Source organism: Carassius gibelio, chromosome A22 (assembly GCF_023724105.1).
Source record: "Carassius gibelio isolate Cgi1373 ecotype wild population from Czech Republic chromosome A22, carGib1.2-hapl.c, whole genome shotgun sequence".
NCBI classification, from domain to species: domain Eukaryota; kingdom Metazoa; phylum Chordata; class Actinopteri; order Cypriniformes; family Cyprinidae; genus Carassius; species Carassius gibelio.
In genome coordinates this window covers 17,311,093-17,333,526 of record NC_068392.1, presented here as the reverse complement: position 1 = coordinate 17,333,526, position 22,434 = coordinate 17,311,093, and the positions used below count along the sequence as shown (strand labels likewise).

Genomic DNA, 22,434 nt, shown 5'->3' with positions numbered 1-22,434 from the left:
GTGAAAACAGTGCAAGACAAGAGAAGACCAGGCCCGGACTTTATTTTGTGTTTTGGTTCTGTTTGTGTGCGACAAGGGGCTGTCGTGCTCTTTTGTTATTATCATTACACGTTGCTTTTCTGACAAATTGTGCTGTAGCACAACACAATTAATTCATTTTCCTGAATCAGTACAACCAATACTAGTAAAAACACTCACTGGTCACTTCTTCTCATATTGACATGATAGCATCATGCAGTTGCTGCAAATCCCATTGGTGCTCTATTGGATTGAAATCTGGAAACTGTGGTGACCATTATACCACAAGCACAAGCCTGAAAGGCAGGACGGATCCATGCTTTCATGCCGTTTACACCAAATTCTCCAAATATTGCAGCAGAAATCAAGCCTCATCAGACAAGGCAACCTTTTTGCAATCTTCTATTGTCCAGTTTTGGGGGAGCCCATGCAAATTGTCTCACTTTCCTGTTCTTAGCTGATGAGAGAGGCACCCAGTGATATCGCAGGGAAACCCGGCAACTGAAGGGTTCAGACACTCAGAGTCTTTAGCTCAAGGAGGCCTTGGGGGTGTTTTTCATCAGCCGCTGTGAACGCGGGACCCCAGCGCACAGAGTGATGGAGTTTTGTGTGGGATTTCACTGATGTGAGACTGATGAAAACGTTATTTCTGAGTGTTCTTTGTAATATTTAAAAATATATATTGTGAACATTAGAGAAAAGGTTATGCAAACATGTCATTTCGCAAATATTATGGGACTACAATTTACCATGTTTTACCGTTTTAAGTAGTTATGTTTAAAAACATTAGCTACTACTAATTATAGAAGTTTATACTATTATAATTATAGAAGATTTTCATGAAAACAATATATTTTTAATTCAATCATTAGCTGGAACAGAAAAAGTTGTGGTTTAGTAATGCAAGTTTATTGGTCAAAAAGAGTGGGATCCCTGATCTTTTTCAGCCACATTGCAATCTCAACACCTTCGACACGGCAAGCAACACTTATAATGCTGTTAGATGCAAGACTGTAATGAGTTTGTGTCTGAGCTTCTCCTGTCTCAAATGTACAGGGGAATGGTGCTACTGGCTTTCAGCGGCTGCCTGTGCTTTCAGCGTTTTCAGAAAGTCCAGTGTTTTACTGTAGTCTGAAGGGATTGACGTGCCATGAAATGCACCACTTCGGCAACTCTCAAGGCTGGAGTGGATGAAATTACCCTGGGCTTGTTCATTCTTTTAGAGCTTGTAGTTGTTTTATGGCTGTGTAGGTGTATGAATTACAGGTCCCCTTTGCTTTGCCACAGGGAAAGTTAATGTACAGTCAAATGTCTGCTTCTTTTCATATCTTCGTACATGTCTGAACTGGTTGAAAGAGAAAATGCTTTGATTGCTGCTGCTGACGTTGTTGATTATAAAGTTATTATTAAAAAAAATATATATATTTATTTATTATATTTAACATTGTTTATTGTTGTTATTAATATGATCATCATCATCATAAATTATTATAAATACATGAATTTATGTATTTTTTTATAGTTCCATTATCATCATTGGCTTAAGGATAATATTATTATTATTATTATTATTATTATTATTATTATTATTATTATTATTATTATTATTATTATTATTGGCTGTTTTTAAAATCAGTTGTTGTTATTATTATTCATAATAATAATAATAATAATAATAATAAAAATAATAATAATAATGCTGTTTTAAAATCAGTTATTATTATTATTATTATTATTATTATTATTATTATTATTATTATTATTATTATTAATACAAATAATAATAATAATAATAATTATTATTATTATATTAATTAGGTTAGTTTATAATAATAATAATAATAATAATAATAATAACAAAACAAATCAAACAATTCATCAGTTTTCCCCCCAGCTTAACCATTTGTATCAGCAAAATCCATTATTGTCGAAATACCTCAGTGGCAGTAAAGAAGATGTCTCATGTGAAACGCACATCTGTCTGAAGCCTTTATATGCATAGTAAGTAAACCAAGCTGACATTTGAGCTAGCTAGCATGTGTTTCAAAACCAAAACAGTCATCAGGTAGCCAATCATAACACATTTGTTTAGTCACAGCCTCTCATTTCCCTTTGTCGGATATACTTTCAAAAAAAGCCTGGCTAGCATTTGTTTCCTTGCATACTGATTCCGAACATAATCGCCAATCATACCCCTAGCAGGTGCGGGATGTTGCAGTAAATCTCATTATGTCTCTTTTATGCATTCATTTGAATAATCCCAGCCTACATTTGCTTTTTGACTGGAACATCAGTAATTATAAATGCACAGGGATTAACCTACACCAATTTCCACTTTGGTTGCTGATTTAAGGAGAGCCATTGAGTGATATGCAAATTGAAAAGTCGGCTCATATCCGCTTGTATCCGTGGTCAGCATGTAGGCCACCTATGCTGATGAGTCACGTAAACTTCACATGCAGAGCAGGTGTGGAAACAACAAAGGGACAAAGAGGTTGCTAGACCTGCAGGTGTCCAGCTCCTATTGTTGTCAAGTCTGAATTAACTCGTGTAAACAGACCCACAGACGTCTGTATCCTGACCAGGTGCGACTTTTTCAAGTAAAGTTGAAGGCAAAATCTGTTTTTGAGTGGAGATACCCAATGCTGGTCTTATTCTTTATGCACATTTTTTCAATCAAAAAGATATCAGTTACAGATATCAGAAAAATAGTTGCAGTTGTAAGATATAGTCAAAATGTGAGATTCAAAGTCACAATTATTAGAAACTAAGACACAATTTTGAAAAACAGAGTCAAAATGTACCCCTGGTTTCACAGTCAAGGCTTAAGCCTAGTCCCAGAATAAAATGCATGTTTGAGCTGTTTTAACCAAGAGAAACTCAAAATTACATATTTTAATGACATTTGCAATGACATGTCTGTGCCATTAATTTGTCTACTAAGAGTTATCAAGCCTATTAAAATATGTAAACTTGAAAATACAAGAAACAGTCACAGTTGCGAGATATGAAGTCACGTTGAAAGATTAAGGGCCCTATCATACACCCAGCACAATGCGATGCAAGATGCAGAGCAAGTGTGTTTACTGACTTCAGTCCGGCGCCGTTTGCATTTTCCCATCCAGCGCCATGTTGTTTAGTTAGCAAATATATATATATATATATATATATATATATATATATATATATATATATATATATATATATATATATATATATATATATGTAAAAATGCCTACATGTCATAATGGATAGTCATCGCATGTTTCAGAATTAGGCTATCTATTTGCTCGCACACGAACAGACACGTTTATCTCGGAGACACGTTGTCTTTGCGCTTGCCAAATTCCGTTGTGTAAATAACAAATCCGTCATGGCATGAGCGCAACTGGCTCTTAAAGGGAATGAAAGATGAGACTCTGATTGGTTTATTGCACGTTACACGCAAAAAAATACCCATTACTCATTAAGAGAATAGGGACAACATGTTTAGACCATGCGTCCGTGTGCGCCAACCGTTTTTCTGTTGTTAAAATAGCAAAAGTGGATTTGGATGCGCCCTGAGTGCACTTGCGCCGTGCGCTTTACACTTCGCGTTGAGATCATTAGAATAGGGCCCTAAGTAGCACTTATGAGAATCATTACCATTTGCAAGATATAAAGTCTGTCAATCAAAATATGTTTGTGGGCGGAGCTATCAATTGAGAAATATTAGTGATTGAATAACTAGCATCCCTCACATCATTACATCATGAAATTCTATGTAACACTGCAAAGTATACTATATTTAATAATTTAATTATAACTAATATAAAATGTGTATACCTTTAATTTAAACAACATATGCTTTCCATATGGAAAATACTGCAGACTTGGAATTTGACAGTGTACTGTTGCACCACAACAAAGCAGGTGCTTTTTGGAAAAGAAAATGCAGTTTCAGTCAAAATGCGTGCAGTGCTGAGTTTAAGATACTGTGTATGCAGGAGTGTTGACCCATGCTTAATGCAGGGGGCTGTTTTATTTATGCCATCTGTGGCCTTCCCATGTGAATTTAGGCCAGTGGACGTGCCTCAGATTTGTAGCGATGTGGCATGCTCTCTCCATTTACATTGAGAGTGTGCATGTAGTGTATACTGTACTACTGGATACATGTGTAAACGCTTGGAAGCACACAATCATATATATATATATATATATACGCGTGTCTCATAGAGTAAGACAAACTTTAGAAAAATGCAATGTTGTCACTCTTTTGTTCAGATCAGACCATTTACATTATATTAGTTTCAACTTTATTGTCATTGTACATGTAGATTACAATGCAACGGAAGCAGTTAGCATCTATCCAGAAATTGAGCATCGCGTTAGTTCAGTCAGGCCACGTTAGTCACGCTTGATTCAGCTGACAGTCAGCTGTTCCTGATGTGTACCAATCCAGTCTTGACACCTATCACCTGCGGTCTATTTAAATTCCCATTCTTTGGTGTCTCTTCCACCGCATTGCTGCTTGCAACCAACTCCCTCCTCCAACCCCAACTCCACCAATGTTTTGTAATGGTTATGTTCTGTACCCCAGGGGGGTTTGTCTTGCTGCTTTTCCCACTCTGTCAAAGCATGGCTGCATGGACAGGCGTGTGGAAAGTTGCCCAGAACATAACCATACTGCCAACACTAACTGTATGCAATTATAATTGTCATAATTATACTTGACGGAAGTGGTCCTGACTGAAGTGCAATAAGCAGTAAATACAGGATATACAGTGTCTATATTTTACAAATGTACAATAAATTTACAGATAAGGCAGTACTATGGACACAATTTACAGCTTTTTAATACTATCAGCATGATATACAGATAGGTGTACTATGAACATACTATACAGACGGATTATGTAATAAGTGTATTTACACTATTAGCAGAAACTATGAACATATGAACACCATTTACACTAGTGCAATGGACATAAAATATAAAATAAAAAAGTGCATAGAAAAATATGCCAGTGTGCAAATGCATTATTCAGTATTTTGGATGAAGTGATGAGGAGGGGTGAGGAGTGTGTAGTGGTGTGTGTTTGTGTGTGGTGGGGGGGGGGGGGGTGTCAGAGGGCAGAATTCAGTAAGGAGAGAGATTTGGGGAAAAACTGTTCTTGCTGGTCCTTGTCCGGAGGCTCCTGAAGCGCCTCCCTGAAATATAACGTAAAATTACGATATAAAGTTGCGATTACGAGAAGCAAAGTTGCAACTCCGATATCTTTATGCACAAGTCACAATTATGAAATTTATGAGAAATAATGGCACAGTTGTGAGATACAACGTGGCGTTCTAATATATGAAGTTGAAACCGTAACTTACAGATGTCATCCCACTCACATTTTGCTAATTATTTTTGTTAGTACAGTGGCCTGTAACTCTCATGTCACATCACATCACGGTCCAATGCTGTTGAAATGCTGTTAAAACAATTGTAAAAACTGGAAAACTTTCTTTTTCCGCATCAACCAAAGGGCAGTTCCTCTCACTGCAGTGGGCAGTTGAGTGCAAAGAAAATGATTCAGTCTTCGAGAAAGCGTTCAAAGAGCTCGTTGTGTTTTTGTGTGGCTGCCTACAGGCTAACTCAAGTTGAATTACCTACTGACACCAAAACTAAAAAAGTCTCTTAAGGGGGAAGAAAACGTTATTTAGAAGCCAAATTGCTTTGTCCTTTTGCGCATAAGAGAGAAAATGTGAAGATCTCACCTTTCTGCCTGCTCTACGTCTCCCAATTGCGTTTCTCAGAAGTACCGAATGTGTCACCTTCATCCAGCGTGACTCTAAACGATATCACAGCGCAGTTTGAGTCGACTTCCTCTGTCACTACACGCATGTCACTTTATATAACAAGCCCCTTCCTATCTGAAACCGCCTGCCGCTTGTGTGGAGTTCGGGAAGCCTCTCATGTGGCACACGTAGGTTTGCTTTCTCTGTAGGTGTGACTCTCTGAAGACATCAGAAACTGTCGTTTTGAAGATTGGTTTTCAAAAACGGTTTTAAGGCGAAGATTTTGCTTAGAACAGGTTTCAGCCTTGGGTTGAATGTAGAGTCTCAATGCTGAAAAGAATGTTTAGTGCCTATTCCAGTATGCCAGACCTTTGTGTCCTTGTTTGACGGTGGAAGAAACAGCAGAAAGAAACAGACTGCAGGAATAAATAAATGAAGACTGCAAATCTAACTGATAGACTGGCAGTATTAGCATATGATCACGACAGGAGTTGGCACGCCAATTGAATTCTTAGCTATTTAAATTGCTTGTTGTCATAAGGTGGTGGATTGTGGATTTGTCTGTCACTGGTGTTCACGGGATTGTCATAGATGATATGTTTAGGGGATTTGACACTTTAGGTTTTGGAATTTTGTTAAAGCTCTCCAAAGGTGTTCAATTTAAAAATATCATCAGATTGTGACATTCCAAGATTTTTATATGGAATTTGGACATTGGGACACTGTGTGTACATATATATATATATATATATATATATATATATATATATATATATATATATATATATATATATATATATATATATACACTTATTCATTTTATGTATAATTTTATATAAAATTTAAGTATTATACTGTACATAAAATGCTTAAATGTCTGTAAAATATGTATAAAAAAATAATTTAATTACAATTTAGTCACAATACATTGTATGTATATATATATGTATATATATATATATATATATATATATATATATATATATATATATGTATGTATATATAAGCCACATTTACAGCCTTATGTAAATTAGTCATACACAAATAAATACACATTAACTTAGTACACATCAACACAAAAGTAGAAATCTGTAATAATGCAGCAAGTTGTGGCAGCCTCCTCTCATAACGAGTTCTTCCACCTATAATTGTTTAAATCTGTAACGGTCAACACATTTTTATAGTTACATAGTATATATCATCATGCGGTCCAGATCAGCTGGGTTCGTCCAGTTTTCAGTCTCTCTCTCTCTCTCTCTGATGTTTTATAAACTGCTCTCTGCAGAATCTGTGCTCCTCATTTATTGAGCTGTTCATTTCTGAGCTGCTCCAGTTCTGACTGATCCATTATTAGCCCAAGTCACATACGTAAAACTCTCCCTCTTCACCATATCATCCCTCACATTCAGACATCTCAGATGAGAGTCGGTGTTAAGACTGAATGCTGGGTAATTAACGCTGAGCAGCAGCCGAGAGAGAGAGAGAGAGAGAGAGAGAGAGACAGAGACAGAGAGAGAGAGAAACAGAGAGAGAGAGAGAGAGAGAGAGAGAGTGTTACACAAGTTGGAAGTTGTGCATCACAAAACCAATTTAATATGTGATTATTTATAATATTAAGAAACATGATGGTGTTATTTATGATCACACTGTCCTTGTTTATATTTTCTTCTAACGTCACATTTGCTTCAAGCTATTTTTCAGAGAACTGGGAATCAGAGAAATACTTTGATTTTTGATTAATTCATTAATTTATTTTAAATCCAAACAAAATGTAGTGTTGCTTACTGCAAGCTCACAAAGGGAAGCTTGAATTGATTCGATCAAGGTTGTTTTTATTACACATCACAACTGCTTTAGACAGAGTGTAGAAGGTGAATATGGTTTCTATCAAGTCAAGCATGCTGGATTTCTCTCAGTATCGCACCAGGCCAGTGAGAAGCTGAAGAATCAGGTGTCGATCTTTGACGCAGGACAGCTCATGTGTCAGCTCACTGCATTTGAACTTTGGACAGGCAAATTAATTTGACAGCCATGGAGGTTTTCACACATTTCTTTTGTTTGTTTGTTTGTTTTTTGTTTTTTAAATGTCACGTTTTTCGTGTTTTTTGAATCTTTGATTGTGTTCACAGTGTGCAATATAACATGTTTTCATGTTTTGCATGTAAAAACACAGTATTTTTCACACATTTCACTTATCTGTATACCGCTGTTTTCACTGTCATGAAAACGGGCTGATGTCTTTCTTGTTCTATAAACTCCCTCCTTCAGAAATACGCAACGAGTTCTGATAGTTTTACATGTGGACTATAATTTTCGGGAACCGAGTTAAACAGAGATTGTAGCCATTAATCTCCAAGTACAGCTTCCCTGGGAAGCCCGAACAAAGATGATTAGACTCCGAGATGAAAATAACAGTGTTTCGACGACATGGCGACAAACACAAACACAGCACTTCCTTCTTCTCCGTTGGAGCGCAACAAGACCACGCCCCCTTTTTGTAAATTCATGTGGGCGGAGGTTAGTCAAAAAACTGTTTTAGTGACGTCATTACTGTAGGAACTAGAGGGGTGTATTACAAACAGGTCGTTCATTGTAGGCGAATTCTGCTAAATCAAATATCTCGGTTGCACTTTATTTTACAGTACTAACATGTACATATAGTGTACTTACAGTGTATTCTAAGAAAGTTCTGGTAACACAAGGTAACTACATGGGGTAGGGTTAGGTTTAGGGGTAGGTTCAGGGTTAGTACCTAGTTATTGCATAGTTATTGTAATTACTATAATAAGTACATAGTATGTACATGAGGAACAGGACTACCTATATCTATTGAATTTTTTTTATTTATTTATTTTTTTAAAAAACTTAAAATCTTGATGTAATTTCCAGTCTTGTTGGAATTGTCAAATAATGCAAAAAAAGGTTAATTAATTTATTTAATTATTTGCATTTCATTAACAGTTTTGCACCTATGTCATTCACTGTAAAAACTGTATTATTTAAAATTCATATTTTTTTTTTCACCTTATAATTCAGTTTTTCACCTCATAAAGGTTTTCAAAAGTTAATTTCGCATTAGTTTATTTAAAAATCAATCATTCCATAATCAGTTGTGCACCTTTTAAACTTAATATTACATAATTTTTTTAAATTAGGCAAAAACTATGAGAATTGATTTGTGTGTACTCAGGTTACATAAATGCTACCTTTACCATTAGAATTATTCAATTCAATTAAAAATTATTTATGTAGAGCTTTTCACAAACAAAACTTTTCCTTCGGAGGCAGTTCTCGGCCAGCATAAGCTACCAATTGGTCCAGACCTTAAGTTTTACTGGGAAGTTGTTTTAATGGCAGGTCGATCTGTTTGTACATGCAGCAGAAACATTGGGCTTCATTCATGGACCGCGAGCAAAGCACATTTTAGTGACGTTTTATATTTTATGAATGATTTTCACAATTCATTCCACTTGCGTTTCATGAATGGGGGCCGTCGCCTTCATCGAAACACACCCGTGACCTTCCTAACAGGCTTTGAACGAGGAGTACATTAAAGATTAAACACACTGAGGATATCAATAATTACATACTTGCCAGAGTGCCGTTAACAGCCACATGAAATTAATCTTTGCCATAGTACTAAAGTGATATGCCTGCGGCATGAATGCCTTCATTATGATCCTTTTGACAAGTTCCTTTTTTCATACAAGAAAAGTACATCTGTGCAAGAGCTGAAATCTCAGGCAATGAAAGAAGCTGGAGTTTTTAAGGATGATTATCATCCATTTGGCTTTGAATTTTCCAACCAGGTTGTCAACACTGAGTGCCTTTGCAACTGACCTGTTTGGATTAGATTGTCTTCTTCATTTTGTCTTCAATCCCATCCTGGAGTTCGCAGACTTATCTAATGAAATTATCTAACGATTTCTCGATTTTAATAGATTCTCATTTTAATAAACCAACGTCAATTCTAAAAGGAATAGAGGAGGAATTAAAAAAAAAAAAGTGCTGTTAATTCACTCACCTGCAGGCCATCCAAAATGTAGGTGACTTATACAGTTAAGAAGATTTTAGTCTGAAATCATGGTTCTTGGCGATTTATAAAATGCAAGTCAGCAAAATATGAATCCGAGGAAGGTCATAGGAAACTGTCTATGAATTAATGAAATAAGTCATTTTCTATAGCATTATGTGTCTGTTTTAGAGAGAATTAAGTAGGGGGAATGATTCTCTCTACATTTAGGTAGTAAAGTTTATTGAACCTTTTGCAATGGTAAACTGGAAACCTTCTGCCTTTTTGAGGTGTTAGTTGCATTTCAAGGGAAGGGTCCATAGACTCTCATAGTTGGCTTGTTGGATGCCTTGCTCAAGGGCACCTAGGTCGTGGTATTGCCGGCCTGAGATTCGAACCCACAACCCTAGGGTTAGGAGTCAAACTCTCTAACAACTAGGTCATGACTCCCCTAAATGTGTGAACAAAATGTAATAAAACATCCAATAAATCAGAACAATCTTTGTGCTTTGTTACTTTTTCTTATTAACAAAGTCTCCACTTTCAAATTCTGTCAAATTTTATTGAAAAATTCTAACAATATGCCATTTTGGCCCCATTTTACGTGGCGTGACAGACCTGTTCAAACGACACATTGTCATATTTTCCTCTTACTACTAGTTATATGAGTAAATGAACATCAGAAGTTATGTTGAAAAAAAAAAGTGCAACTTACCATAAATGATCTTGTGTAATCAATCAACGAGCGTTTCAGCCATGGAAAGATGTCAATGTAAACAATATCCGTAATGTCACATTTACTACAAACATACTTTTCTATCTCTTTTTTCAGGTCTTTGTGAAACCGTTTTTTTTTTTTTAGTTATTAGACAATTCCCTTGCCATATTAAAAGTTTCCCTCCTTTTTCTGCCCAAAGCTCTACATCCAGACCACCACGCTGACCATCTCCATGAATCTGAGCGCATCCGTGGCTCTGGGAATGCTCTACATGCCCAAGGTCTACGTCATCATCTTCCACCCAGAGCTCAACGTGCAGAAACGCAAGCGCAGCTTCAAGGCCGTGGTGACGGCGGCCACCATGACCTCGCGTCTGTCGCACAAACCCAGCGACCGGCCGAACGGCGAGGCCAAAACCGAACTGTGTGAAAATGTGGATCCCAACAGTAAGTTGCTCCTCTTATAATTAAGATATAATTGAGGACATTGGGGAAGTTGATACAATACATTTGCTCATGATTAATTCAAGATGCTTTTACAGTAAAACTGGTGAACACTGTGCGAGTAACGTTGTTAGGAAATTTGTTGTTAAATTCATAAGAAGAATGTGAGATTATTATTATTTTTTTTGTATCACATGAGCGAATGTAAGTTATCAAAATCTTCACATTTCACATTCTTATGCATGTTTCCTTGCTTTTTGCACATATCACTGCACATTGTTTTATAGTTAGCAGAGACCATTTAAAATAAAATTTGTTGAATGTAATTATTATTACAAACTGACAGTTTATTTATAATTATAGTTATTATAAAGAATATTATTATACTTTTAGTTATATTCTTGGGGTATATTAATGCAATTTTAAAATAGATATAGTTATAATATATAAGACTAACTTGTATAAGCAAATGATCCATTAAGCATTGTGTAAAAATGTTAAATATGAATTTATTGTAAAAAAAAAAAAAAAAATGAATTCATTCCAGATATTTATAGATTTGCAACTTGGGGTTGTAAAGTTCTAATAAATTAGGAGCTGGCTGAGTGCTTATCATGAATGCTTATATCCAATTTACATAGAAATATGTAGCCATTATCCTTGACCTTAAAGTTGATTTCCCTGCAGCCGGTGGGTGTGAGCTCAAGTCCCAAAGTCCAGTGCTTGCAAGATTCATTGCAGAATGTCACCATGAGCTGAAATTCTGTTGCTTTGGCCTGTTGCTTGTTGCAGCATGAGCTCGTGTCAGATATAATGGAATGAAGCTGAGAATGATCGCATTTCCTCTAATGAACACGAGATGGTGGGCCGCACACCGCAGGGAGAGAAATAATACGGGACTAGTTTGAGCTCAAAGTATTAGCATGTCGTCACTGTCAAAGGAAAGCCATGGCTCTTTGAAAAGGGAATGAAATTTCGGGAGATGAAAAGTACTTTTGGTGTTGTTTATGTGGCTTTGACTGGAAGACAAATTACAAGTCTTTGCAATCTTTCAGCTGCTTTTGGGTTTTTCAAATGCTATGGCAAATAAAGAAGAAAATATGGTGAAATTAATTACAAAAAATGATGCCGTCAAGGCTTTTTTCCTTGACAGTGGCAATGCTTTCCCACATTATTAGATATGCCATTCTGAGATGGGACAAATGTCATATCCAAAGTAACAGATCTAAAATAAAATGCACCCACCTTCAAACCCAGCTTGAAATTTAATTTCATGGCTGTTTGGACCAATCAGAATCTCTGCTTTGCTTCTGTTGGACCAATCAGAAAAGCTCACCAAGTATTGTTTTTTCTTTTCTTTTTTTTCTTTTTTCCAACAGGCTAATTCTCATAATTTATCAGGTAAGACCAAATGAATCTCCTACCTTTGGTTATGACCTTGCTCACTTACAATCGTTGAGGGAAAGGACGAGGTGGAAATTCTAATCAGTCTTTTGTGACCATTTATCAAAATTCGATGACGATCCCACAGTGTCACTCAAAAGAACTAGAGAATGAAATCCATCTCAATCCTGCACTATTGTTGGGAAAATGGTAATTTTTGTATTGTACCGTGCATATTTAGACATTTACAGTTAAGTATCCTTATGCCCTAATTCAAAAATATTCTAAATGGGGCAAGGTGTCATATACACAGTAATTTTTTACAAAATTGTATATATTTTTTTTTCACTTGTAAATAAAGCAAAGATTTTTGGAGTATGTGTTACAAGAAAAATGTATACTTAAAAGAAAATCATATTTAGTTCAACGTGTTACTTGTAGTTTCTTTGTAGTTATTTATGATTTCCTCTTTGTCTAGCATGCAGTTTTATGTGAATGGACACTCAGTAGTTTGTGCTGACACAAAAGTCACTTTTTTTAATTTTACAGTGATAAATAGAATAGAAATAAAATATTTGTAGTTGTTTGAAAAATATTCAGATTGTTGTGCGTAAGACTTTAAAGAGCAAAATGTGAAACTGTTACAATATAATTGTTTTATTCAATGTTTAATTTAATAATAATAATATAATTATTATATTAATACATACATATATATATATATAACATAGCATTGTTAGTGAACTATGGTCACAAGTTTCATTAAACTCTATTGGTAATGACAAAACTTGTGACCATAGCTGCTTTTGGGAAACCCACCTCGGGTTAGCATTTTATTATTAGCATTTGCAATTGTTTTATCCCTGACTCATCCTTACTTTCTATGATTTTATTATTAGCACTAAACATTGTTTATATTCCTGTTTCATCCCTGTTGGTGTGTATTTCCCAAAAGAATTGTTATTGTCACAAGTTCCATTGAACTGTTTTGGTAAATACAGAACTTGCAACCATAGCTCATTTTGGGAAATGCACTCCAGTTTAGCATTTTATTATTAGTATCTGGCATTGTTTTTATACCTGTTTCCATTTTATCATTAACTTTAAGCTTATATATATCAAGTATTAAATGTTTTATCCCTGTTTCATCTCTGTCAGTTATCAGTTTATTATTAGCATTTAGCATTGTTTTTATTATTAGCATTAAACATTGTTTTTATCCCTGTTCATACATATTTGATGTATCCAAGAAACCAAAGAGTGTCTAAGCAAGAGCTAAACATAGTTATGGAACGGTAAACTCTACTGTCAGTGCTAATCTGATGACACATGGAAGATCCCAAGCTTCAAACGCAAGCCCCACTGCTCAACTCCCCACGCGCCATTGTGATGGCACGGCAGACTCCACTGCTCCCTAAAGAGCTGTGAACCATCTGTGTCGGCCTTCCCTGTGCACTCTATGTTCTTTCTCTCCCCCTCTTCCTCTATATAACACACTCTGACTCTCTAAATTATTTTTTTATGGATATGTATGCATATGAATGTCCTGAGCCCTGAAATATCTGCCACCCAAGGGAACAGGCACTATAAATCTATTGAGCCAAGATGGCAATGTCAAAAAGCGGAAGCCGTAATCATCACCCTTGTTCCCAACAATTTTGGTGGGACATGCAAATTCAGCCAATTTGATATGCGAGGCTGAATAACAATGGACTTCAAGAAAGAAGATTTGATGTCAAATAAAACGGCATAATTGTATGCAACTGTCAATGGTTTGCATTAAAGCCGACATTTAGATTTGTTCTGACACCGGTGGGCGATTCATTAGAAATGTTATTTATTAATTTTTACATTGACGTCAAAACACAAGAGTGTGTGTGAGCTTTCAACATCATGTTCAATATCTTGAACCTTACTGTCACAAAAATAGAGAGAATGCGCAGTTATTACTGATGTCAATGACCCATATCATGATAAAATATTATAAATGAACACTATGAATGTTTCCTTTCATTGTAAAGATTAGCCTGTGCAAAGAAGCTATTCTTGTCTGTTAGATATTTATTTCCATTTTCTTAGGCACTCACAGTGATTCATAGTGATAAAGTGACCAGAATTTTTCCTCATTTGTGAAGAAAAGGCAGAATTTTTTTTATGTAAATTGTTCATTAAACTATTCTTATGTAATTGTTTTATTTTTTTGCCGTTGTTATTATTACTATTAATAATACGTTTTTTGTTTTTGTTTTTTTTTTTACTAAATTTTTGCACAAATTTTACTCATTCGTAAATGTAGTTTTTGGCATTATGCAATAAAAGTGTCATTTTATCATTGACAAATCCATTCTCAAGAAATAGTTGCATTTGGAAACATAATTGTCTTATCAGCTTAAAAAATATATTTTTACATAATTTTATCATCAATTTATATGTCATATAACCATTACTAAGAAATTGTTGAAATATGCAACATAATTGTCTTGTTAGGATTACAAAAATATATTTTTCCTTTTTAAGATTCAAATTTTATGCATAATGCAACATAATCCTATCATTATCATGTTTAAATTCATTGTTACCATAAATATTACATTATGCACTGTAATTCTGTAATTCATAAAACCACTCACACAGTTCTCACATGTAATTGTAAAATTATTATTCATAAAAGCTTTTGTACATAATTTTCATAATGTGACATTGTGTTTAAAACCATTCTCCCCCAATTATTGCATTATGCAATGTAATTGTCATGCTATTGTTCATATAACCATTCCTAGGAGACTAGTACATTATACAAAATAATTGTTTTGTTAGCATTTTTACAAACATTTTTTTTTTCTGTAATTTTATGCATTATATGACATAATTGTGATGTTACGTTTAAAACCATTCTCCCGTAATTGTCATGCTATCATTCATAAAACTATTGTAATGCATCATAAGATTAAATTGTAAAACTATTATTCATAATTTTGTATGAATGAAAGACTACAGTTTACTTTCATGCACATCATTTTGTGTTCTATATTTAATTCTACAATATACATTTTTTAGATTTTATTCTTATATTTTTGATGTTTACTTTTATTTCATTCTTTCATAGCTATATTTATGTATATTTTCATCTGTGTTGTATTCTTTAATAATTGCACTGTCCAATGTAATTTTACACATTATTCAAAATAATCGTGGCTTTATCATGTTTAAATTAGTTATTGCATAATTACTAAATCATGCAATGTTATCGTTAAGTTATTGTTGGTAAAAGCACTGTTGCACTTCCTGCATTATTAGACAATTGTAACACATTTTTACGTTGTGTGAAGTTATTGTAGTTAAATTTGTACATATTTACATAATTATTGCATTTTTTCATAAAGATTGATTCATACAAAATCATTATCATGTTGTCATTCATAAAGCCACGTTATGCAGTTGCATAAGGTGACATAATTTTAATGATAGCCTTTGTAAAACCATTTTGAATATAATTTTGGCATTAGTGCCGCATTATTGTTCGTAAAAACATTTTTATGTAACTGCTGCATTATTGTTTGTAAAATATATTTTTACTAGCCAGGTTTCCTTCCAAGGATTTTTTGAGAAAAATATTTAGCGCTTCAAAAATTTTACCAATATAGCTGATGAAAATTATGTTATCGATACAATTTGTTTTTCTTTTTCATTAAATCTATATTGATAGTTCAAATGTTGCAAAAATTTATTTAAAAACACTTTCAATGTGACATTCATTTGTAAAAACATTGTTACTTTATTTTGGCATCATGGCATAAATATCTCAATATTTTTAATAAAATAAAAAATAAAAAAATTATGTAATGCATTTATTTGCGTAAATAGTTTTAAGAATGATTTACGCAAACTAAAATGTATATTTAATGAGTAAAACCCAGTGAAAGTTGCTGATTTAAGGCAACATTCAATTAAACTGAGATTACTGTGATGCAGTGTCGCAAAGCTGAAAAAAAACTATTATGCAAATGAGGAAAAACCTAATACAGCTGTTTAGACTTCAAAAAACGATCTCATCACGCCCTGGTTTTCCTCCATTCATACCTGACTGTTATCGTTTCCTGTTTTTTAACACTCTTTGAGGTTAACGACCCATGAGTTCAATAGATGTGAGACCAGAACCACTAAACTCTTCTTGCAACCACCCCGAACAAGCACTCAAATAGAACAGCATAGCAACCATTCAGAACAACCTAGCATCCTCTCAAAGCACCATAGCCTCCACCCAGAACACTCTGGTAACCACCTAAAACTCCTTAGCAACCTTCTATCAACCTCTGAAGACACTGAAAAACACCAGAACAAACTTCCTAGAACACCCTGGAAACCACCTAGAACATCCTAGCAACCACCAGAACACCACAGAAACCACCTACCCACCTCTCAAAATACCCTACAAACTACCCAGAACACCATAGCAACCACCTAGCAATCCCCTGGTGTAGTTTGTTGGAGTTTGCACTCTTTTCCTCACTTTCCTTCGCTGTTTTATAGGTTGTAAATGTCCATGCGCATTTTACTTTCACTTTCGAATTCAGCAATTCGGCGGCTGAATGAACAAAAAAATGGTACTTCAACAAACTCACATATATATATAGAACAAAACAAATAAAAATACTCCATGCTATAGGCCTAATACATATAGAAATATATATATATATATATATATATATATATATATATATATATATATATATATATATATATATATATATATATAATAAATGAGAAACATAGAATGCTTATTAGCAAAGTGAATAAGAAGGCATGGAGGCAAGGCATACACATTGATGTAGAATAAAATAAATAAATTACACAAAGTGTCAATAAAATAAAAATCAGCACACACTCTAGAACCAAATAAATTAGAAATTCCTCCAAAAAAAAAAAAAAAAACATTAACCACCTAGAACACCCTGGTAACCACTCAGAACACTGTAGAAACCACCTACTAACTTCTCAGAACACCATAGAAACCACATAGAACAACCTTGCAACCATCCATAACACCCTAGCAACCACCCAGAAGAGCCCTCTCAACCACTTAGCAACCTCTAGTTAATCCTTCTGACTCCTATTATGTGTATTATCATGTATTTATGTTTGTGTTTGCATATTGAGAGCACTTTCCTCAATCCACATTCGTCCAGGCCACATTTCTAAATAGATGGCTGTTGGAGTGACATTTCACTCAAATACTGAAGGGGCTTCTGACTCTTAAAAGCCACAGTGATCTCTCTACTTGGTAACCTTTACTATTAAATATTTAGAAGTGAATTTACATGCAAAAGAGCACAGAGCACATGCGTGGATATGCACTATAATTAGACACGGGAGACATTTAGTTACATAGACACATCGGCAACTGCATGTGAAGGTCACGCTGTTATGACTGTAGATATTTTAGGGCTTTTTACTTAAGACTTCTGCCTTATTCACATATTTTGTGTATTCATCTGATATTTTTTATCTTAACTTGCTTTCCATCACATAACAAACACAGGGTAACACTTTAGAATAAGGTTCCATTAGTTAATGTTAGTTAACTACTTTCGTTAACATGAACTAATCTACAGCATTTATAAGTCTTAGTTCATGTTAATTTCAACATTTACTAACGCTTTTTTATAATCAAAAGTTGTGCTTGTTAACATTAGTTAATGCACTGTGAATTACCATGAACTAACAATGAATAACTGTATTTTCATTAACTAACATTAAAGAAGATTAATAAATACAGTAATAAATGTATTATTACCTTTATGTGAGTTTAACATGCTCAGACTTTGGGTTAGGGATTCTCCAAATCACCTTACCTTAAGTACTAAAATATTAAGTACTGCAGGTATTAGCATACCAATGCCCTACAAATCACACATAAAAACTTAGTAACATCTTAGATTGCTCTAGTAATCACTTGGAACACCCTAGCAACACACTCAGATCATCCTAGCAACCACCTAGCAGCCGTTCAAACACCAATGCAACCACACCTAATCACCTAGCAAACAAAATACCCTAGCAACCACCCAAGACATCCTGGAATCCACCTTTAACTTCCTGGCAGGCACTCACAACACCATAGCAACCACCCTGCGACATCTCAAAACACTCCAGCAAACACCCAGGCAATGCACTTGGAACATCCTTGTAACCACCTAGCAACATCTTAAAGCACCCAGAAGACCATAGCAACCATCTAAAGAACCATAGCAACCTTCCACCAATCTATCACAAACAAGCAACCACCCAGAACACTTGAGTAACCACCTAAAACACCCTAGCAACCACCCAGAACACTCGAGTAACCACCTAAAACACCCTAGCAACCATCCAGAACATTCTAGCAACCACCTGGACAAAAAACCCTTGCAACCTGACAATACACTATGGCAATCACTCAGATAACCCTGGCAACCATCCAGAACACCCTAGCAACCATATGTCAACATCTCAGAACACCCTAGCAACCTTCTATCAACTGCATATACACAGAACAATCAAGGATTTCACTTGTAACATCATAGCAACCACCCATAAAACCATAGTAACCACCTAAAGCACCCTAGCAACCTTCCACCAATCTCTCAAAAACAAGCAACCACCCAGAACACCAGCATAACCACCTACAACAGCCTAGCAACCATACAGAGAATTGTGGCAACCCAGAAAAACCCTTGCAACCTATGAATACACCATGGCAACCACTCAGATCACATAACAACCACTCAGATGACCCTGGCAACCATCCAGAACACCCAAGAATCCACCCAAAGCTTCCTAGAAACCTCTCAGAACACCCTAGCAACCACACAGAATGCTCTAGCAACACACTGACAACCACCTACAAAATCTTACGTTGGAGGGAGTTTACAAATAATGCTGTATGAAGGAAAACAGCACTCACATGTATTTTACAATTAAAAATATATAAATAATAATAAAATAAAACAATAAATAAATAAATTGCAAGTGTAATGTGATCAACAGTGCTGGGTAAGAAAAAGTAATTAATTACTAATTACATCTTCAAGACAGTAAGTATATTACTCTACTAATTACTCTCTCTTAAAAGTATTTGCATTAATTATTACTAATTAGCTTATAAATCTCATATCAACCTCATCCAGTTGAACTTTCCAAGGATAGACATGGAACTGGTCATAATTATTTTAAATAAATAATATCAAATTCCATACATTATACAAAGTATTTAAAGGGAGGTCACATTTAAAATATAAATGATAACATTATATGTTACATTTTGATTTGTTTTATACACAGAATTATTATATAGTATTTAATGCAATTGCATCAGAAGTAACTGTTATTAAATATAAGAGTAATCTCTTACCTTTGGAAAATGGGATATAAATTGAATTACAGTAATGAATCGCTTAGTAACAATGGGGATCAAAATGACAACACATTTAATCATTTACTTAGTATTTTATTTGTATTTATCTATTTAATAAAGAGTACATTAGGTAAATAAAGTGTATATATATATATATATATATATATATATATATATATATATATATATATATATATATATATATATATATATATATATATATATATATATATATATGGCATTTTAATGGCTTTAATAATCTGATTGTGGAGGTTTCCTGTTCCATACCAACAAACCTCATGTCCTAAAAAGTGTCCTCCTGTCAGGAATCAGTGAATTCCTCTCATTTTCAGCAAGAAAAAAGGAAGGAATGTCAAATGAAAAGCTATTTTTCATCTTTCTCTCCTTGCAGGTCTGGCTGCTAAGAAGAAATACGTGAGCTACAATGACCTTGTGATCTGAAGGCCATCGACAGGAGGAAGGTGATCGATGGTACTTCCTGGTTACTCTTGGCTCTTTGGAACAAAAGTAAAGCGGGAAAAAGCTTTCAGTGTCCCTCTGTTTCCATCCTTATTTCGTCTGAGGTCCAGGACAGTGATTGGGCCCTCAGCTAAACCATCAACAGAGGATATCAGTTGATTTTCAACACCTTTAAGAAACATAACACAGCGAAACCACCCAAAAAAGTAAAAAAAAATGAAACTGAAATAACCAGACATCTACAAAACAAGTAACAGGAATTACAAATGGAGGAATTACATTTTTTATTTTTTTATTTTTTTCCGACGGAGGAAACTGATGGGGTGTAACATTGGGACAACACGACTGACCATCAGTCAGACGAGGGTACACTTGGCATGATGGACCTTCGACAAGGCATTTCTTCTGACTTTCCATCACAGACTTTCTTCAAGACGCTGATGATCAACATGGCTTTGGAATGCTGGGCCGTGAGGTCCTCCTCATCTTTACATGCACTTCCAAACTGCAAGTTTTGGGGGTTTTCTGAGTGACTTTGTGTGGTTCTCTCAGCATTTTCAGTTTGCTTTTGCTGTTTTTGTGTTTCAGCTGAGCCTTTCTTCCTTGGTTTTCCTTGCCTTTTCTGGATGCACATTGTATTAAAGCCATATTCTTCTCTTTGAGATCTCATTCCTGGAATATTGTTTCTTTATTTTGAGGATTTCCATTGGTTTTCGCCCTTTAACATGATAAACGTGTCACATTTTTCGACATTCCCACCATGTTTGTAAGGTTTGTAGACCATCGACTGTGTTTTTAGTGACTTTGAGAGATGTTGCATTGGTTTAACAGTGTCTAAACCCCAGTGACGGTTGTGTTTCAGAGTTCTTTTTTAAAGAAAGTGTTCACGTAGCAGTTGTCAATGCATGCTTGATATGTTCGATGTTGAAGTAAATGAAACTTACACCACAGTTATCTCACAATGGCCTGTTTACAGATAATTTTGCAAGCATTAATTGATTTATCTAGTTTTTCCTTCATGAATTTCTTAGACATTCACTCACTCAAGGCAGAATATGGCTTTAATTTGTCTTGGAATTTTTAACTGCCCTGGAATTTATGGAGAAATGTGCAAAGGATATGAGTATATATTTCAAAGTAAAAAAAAAAAAAAAGAAATCTATGAAAAAGCATGTATGTTTTATACTGTTTGTACTAAGTATATTCATGTTGCCCTTGCTGCTTTTGTGCTGATGTTGTGGAAGACTTTTATGTTTGGCCACTCATGCAACTATAATGTGGTGTTGTCCAAGAATGTACCAACATGAAATAAAACCATTTGGTTATTTTTTATTACTATTATTATCATTATATTATTGATCTTGCATTTGCATGCTTGAATTAATTATTTCATTAAAATGGCTCTCAATATAGAAAACAAAAAGTAAGCCAATTCTTAGTTTACAGAACATGAATGATCACTTTGGAGCCAAGGGCACCGTATAATGGACTTCAAATATAGTAAAATATATTAAATTTTGTTATTTAATTGCTATATTATATTATGAACTTATTGTGGTTTATAGGTCAGTAAAAAAAAAAAAAAAAAAAAAAAATGAAAGTATATATTTTTATATTATGCTATATTACCGTATTTTCCGGACTATAAGTCACATTTTTTTTCATAGTTTGGCTGGTCCTGCGACTTATAGTCAGGTGCGACTTATTTATCAAAATTAATTTGACATGAACCAAGAGAAATGAACTAAGAGACATGAACCAAGAGAAAACATTACTGTCTACAGCCGCGAGAGGGCGCTCTTTGCTCCTCAGTGCTCCTGTAGCCTACACTGAAAACATAGAGCGCCCTCTCGCAGCTGTAGACGGTAATGTTTTCTCTTGGGTCTAAATAAATGCGACTTATAGTCCAGTGCGACTTATATATGTTTTTTTTTCCTCATCATGACGTATTTTTGGACTGATGCGACTTATACTCAGGTGTGACTTATAGTCCGAAAAATACGGTACATACTACACGAAATGCTTGTGATTTATAGGCTGGGGTATTTTTTTAGCAATAGCAAAAAAATAAAAATAAAAAACCTTGTATGGGTCAAAATTATCGATTTTTCCTTTTTTAATGCCGAAAATCATTATGATATTTAGTAAATATCATGTTCCATGAAGATATTTTGTAAATTACCTACTGTAAATATATCAAAACTTAATTTTTGAATAGTAGCCT

At 34.6% G+C, this 22,434-nt stretch overlaps 1 protein-coding gene across 3 annotated transcripts in view; it reads left to right on the top strand.

The window, feature by feature from the left end:
* LOC127943174 (metabotropic glutamate receptor 7-like) overlaps nucleotides 1–21,542 on the top strand; it is a 181,409-nt gene extending 159,867 nt beyond the window's left edge. For 2 of the 3 annotated variants that reach the window (XM_052539391.1, XM_052539393.1), the window contains 2 exons: nucleotides 10,711–10,957; nucleotides 20,143–21,542. In XM_052539391.1, the coding sequence (XP_052395351.1) occupies nucleotides 10,711–10,957; nucleotides 20,143–20,192 (297 nt within the window). In that variant the 3' untranslated portion in view covers nucleotides 20,193–21,542. Of the gene's footprint in view, nucleotides 1–10,710; nucleotides 10,958–12,333; nucleotides 12,356–20,142 lie in introns of all 3 variants that reach the window. The other variant, XM_052539392.1, reaches the window with a different exon arrangement.
* Nucleotides 21,543–22,434: the final 892 nt, after the last annotated feature.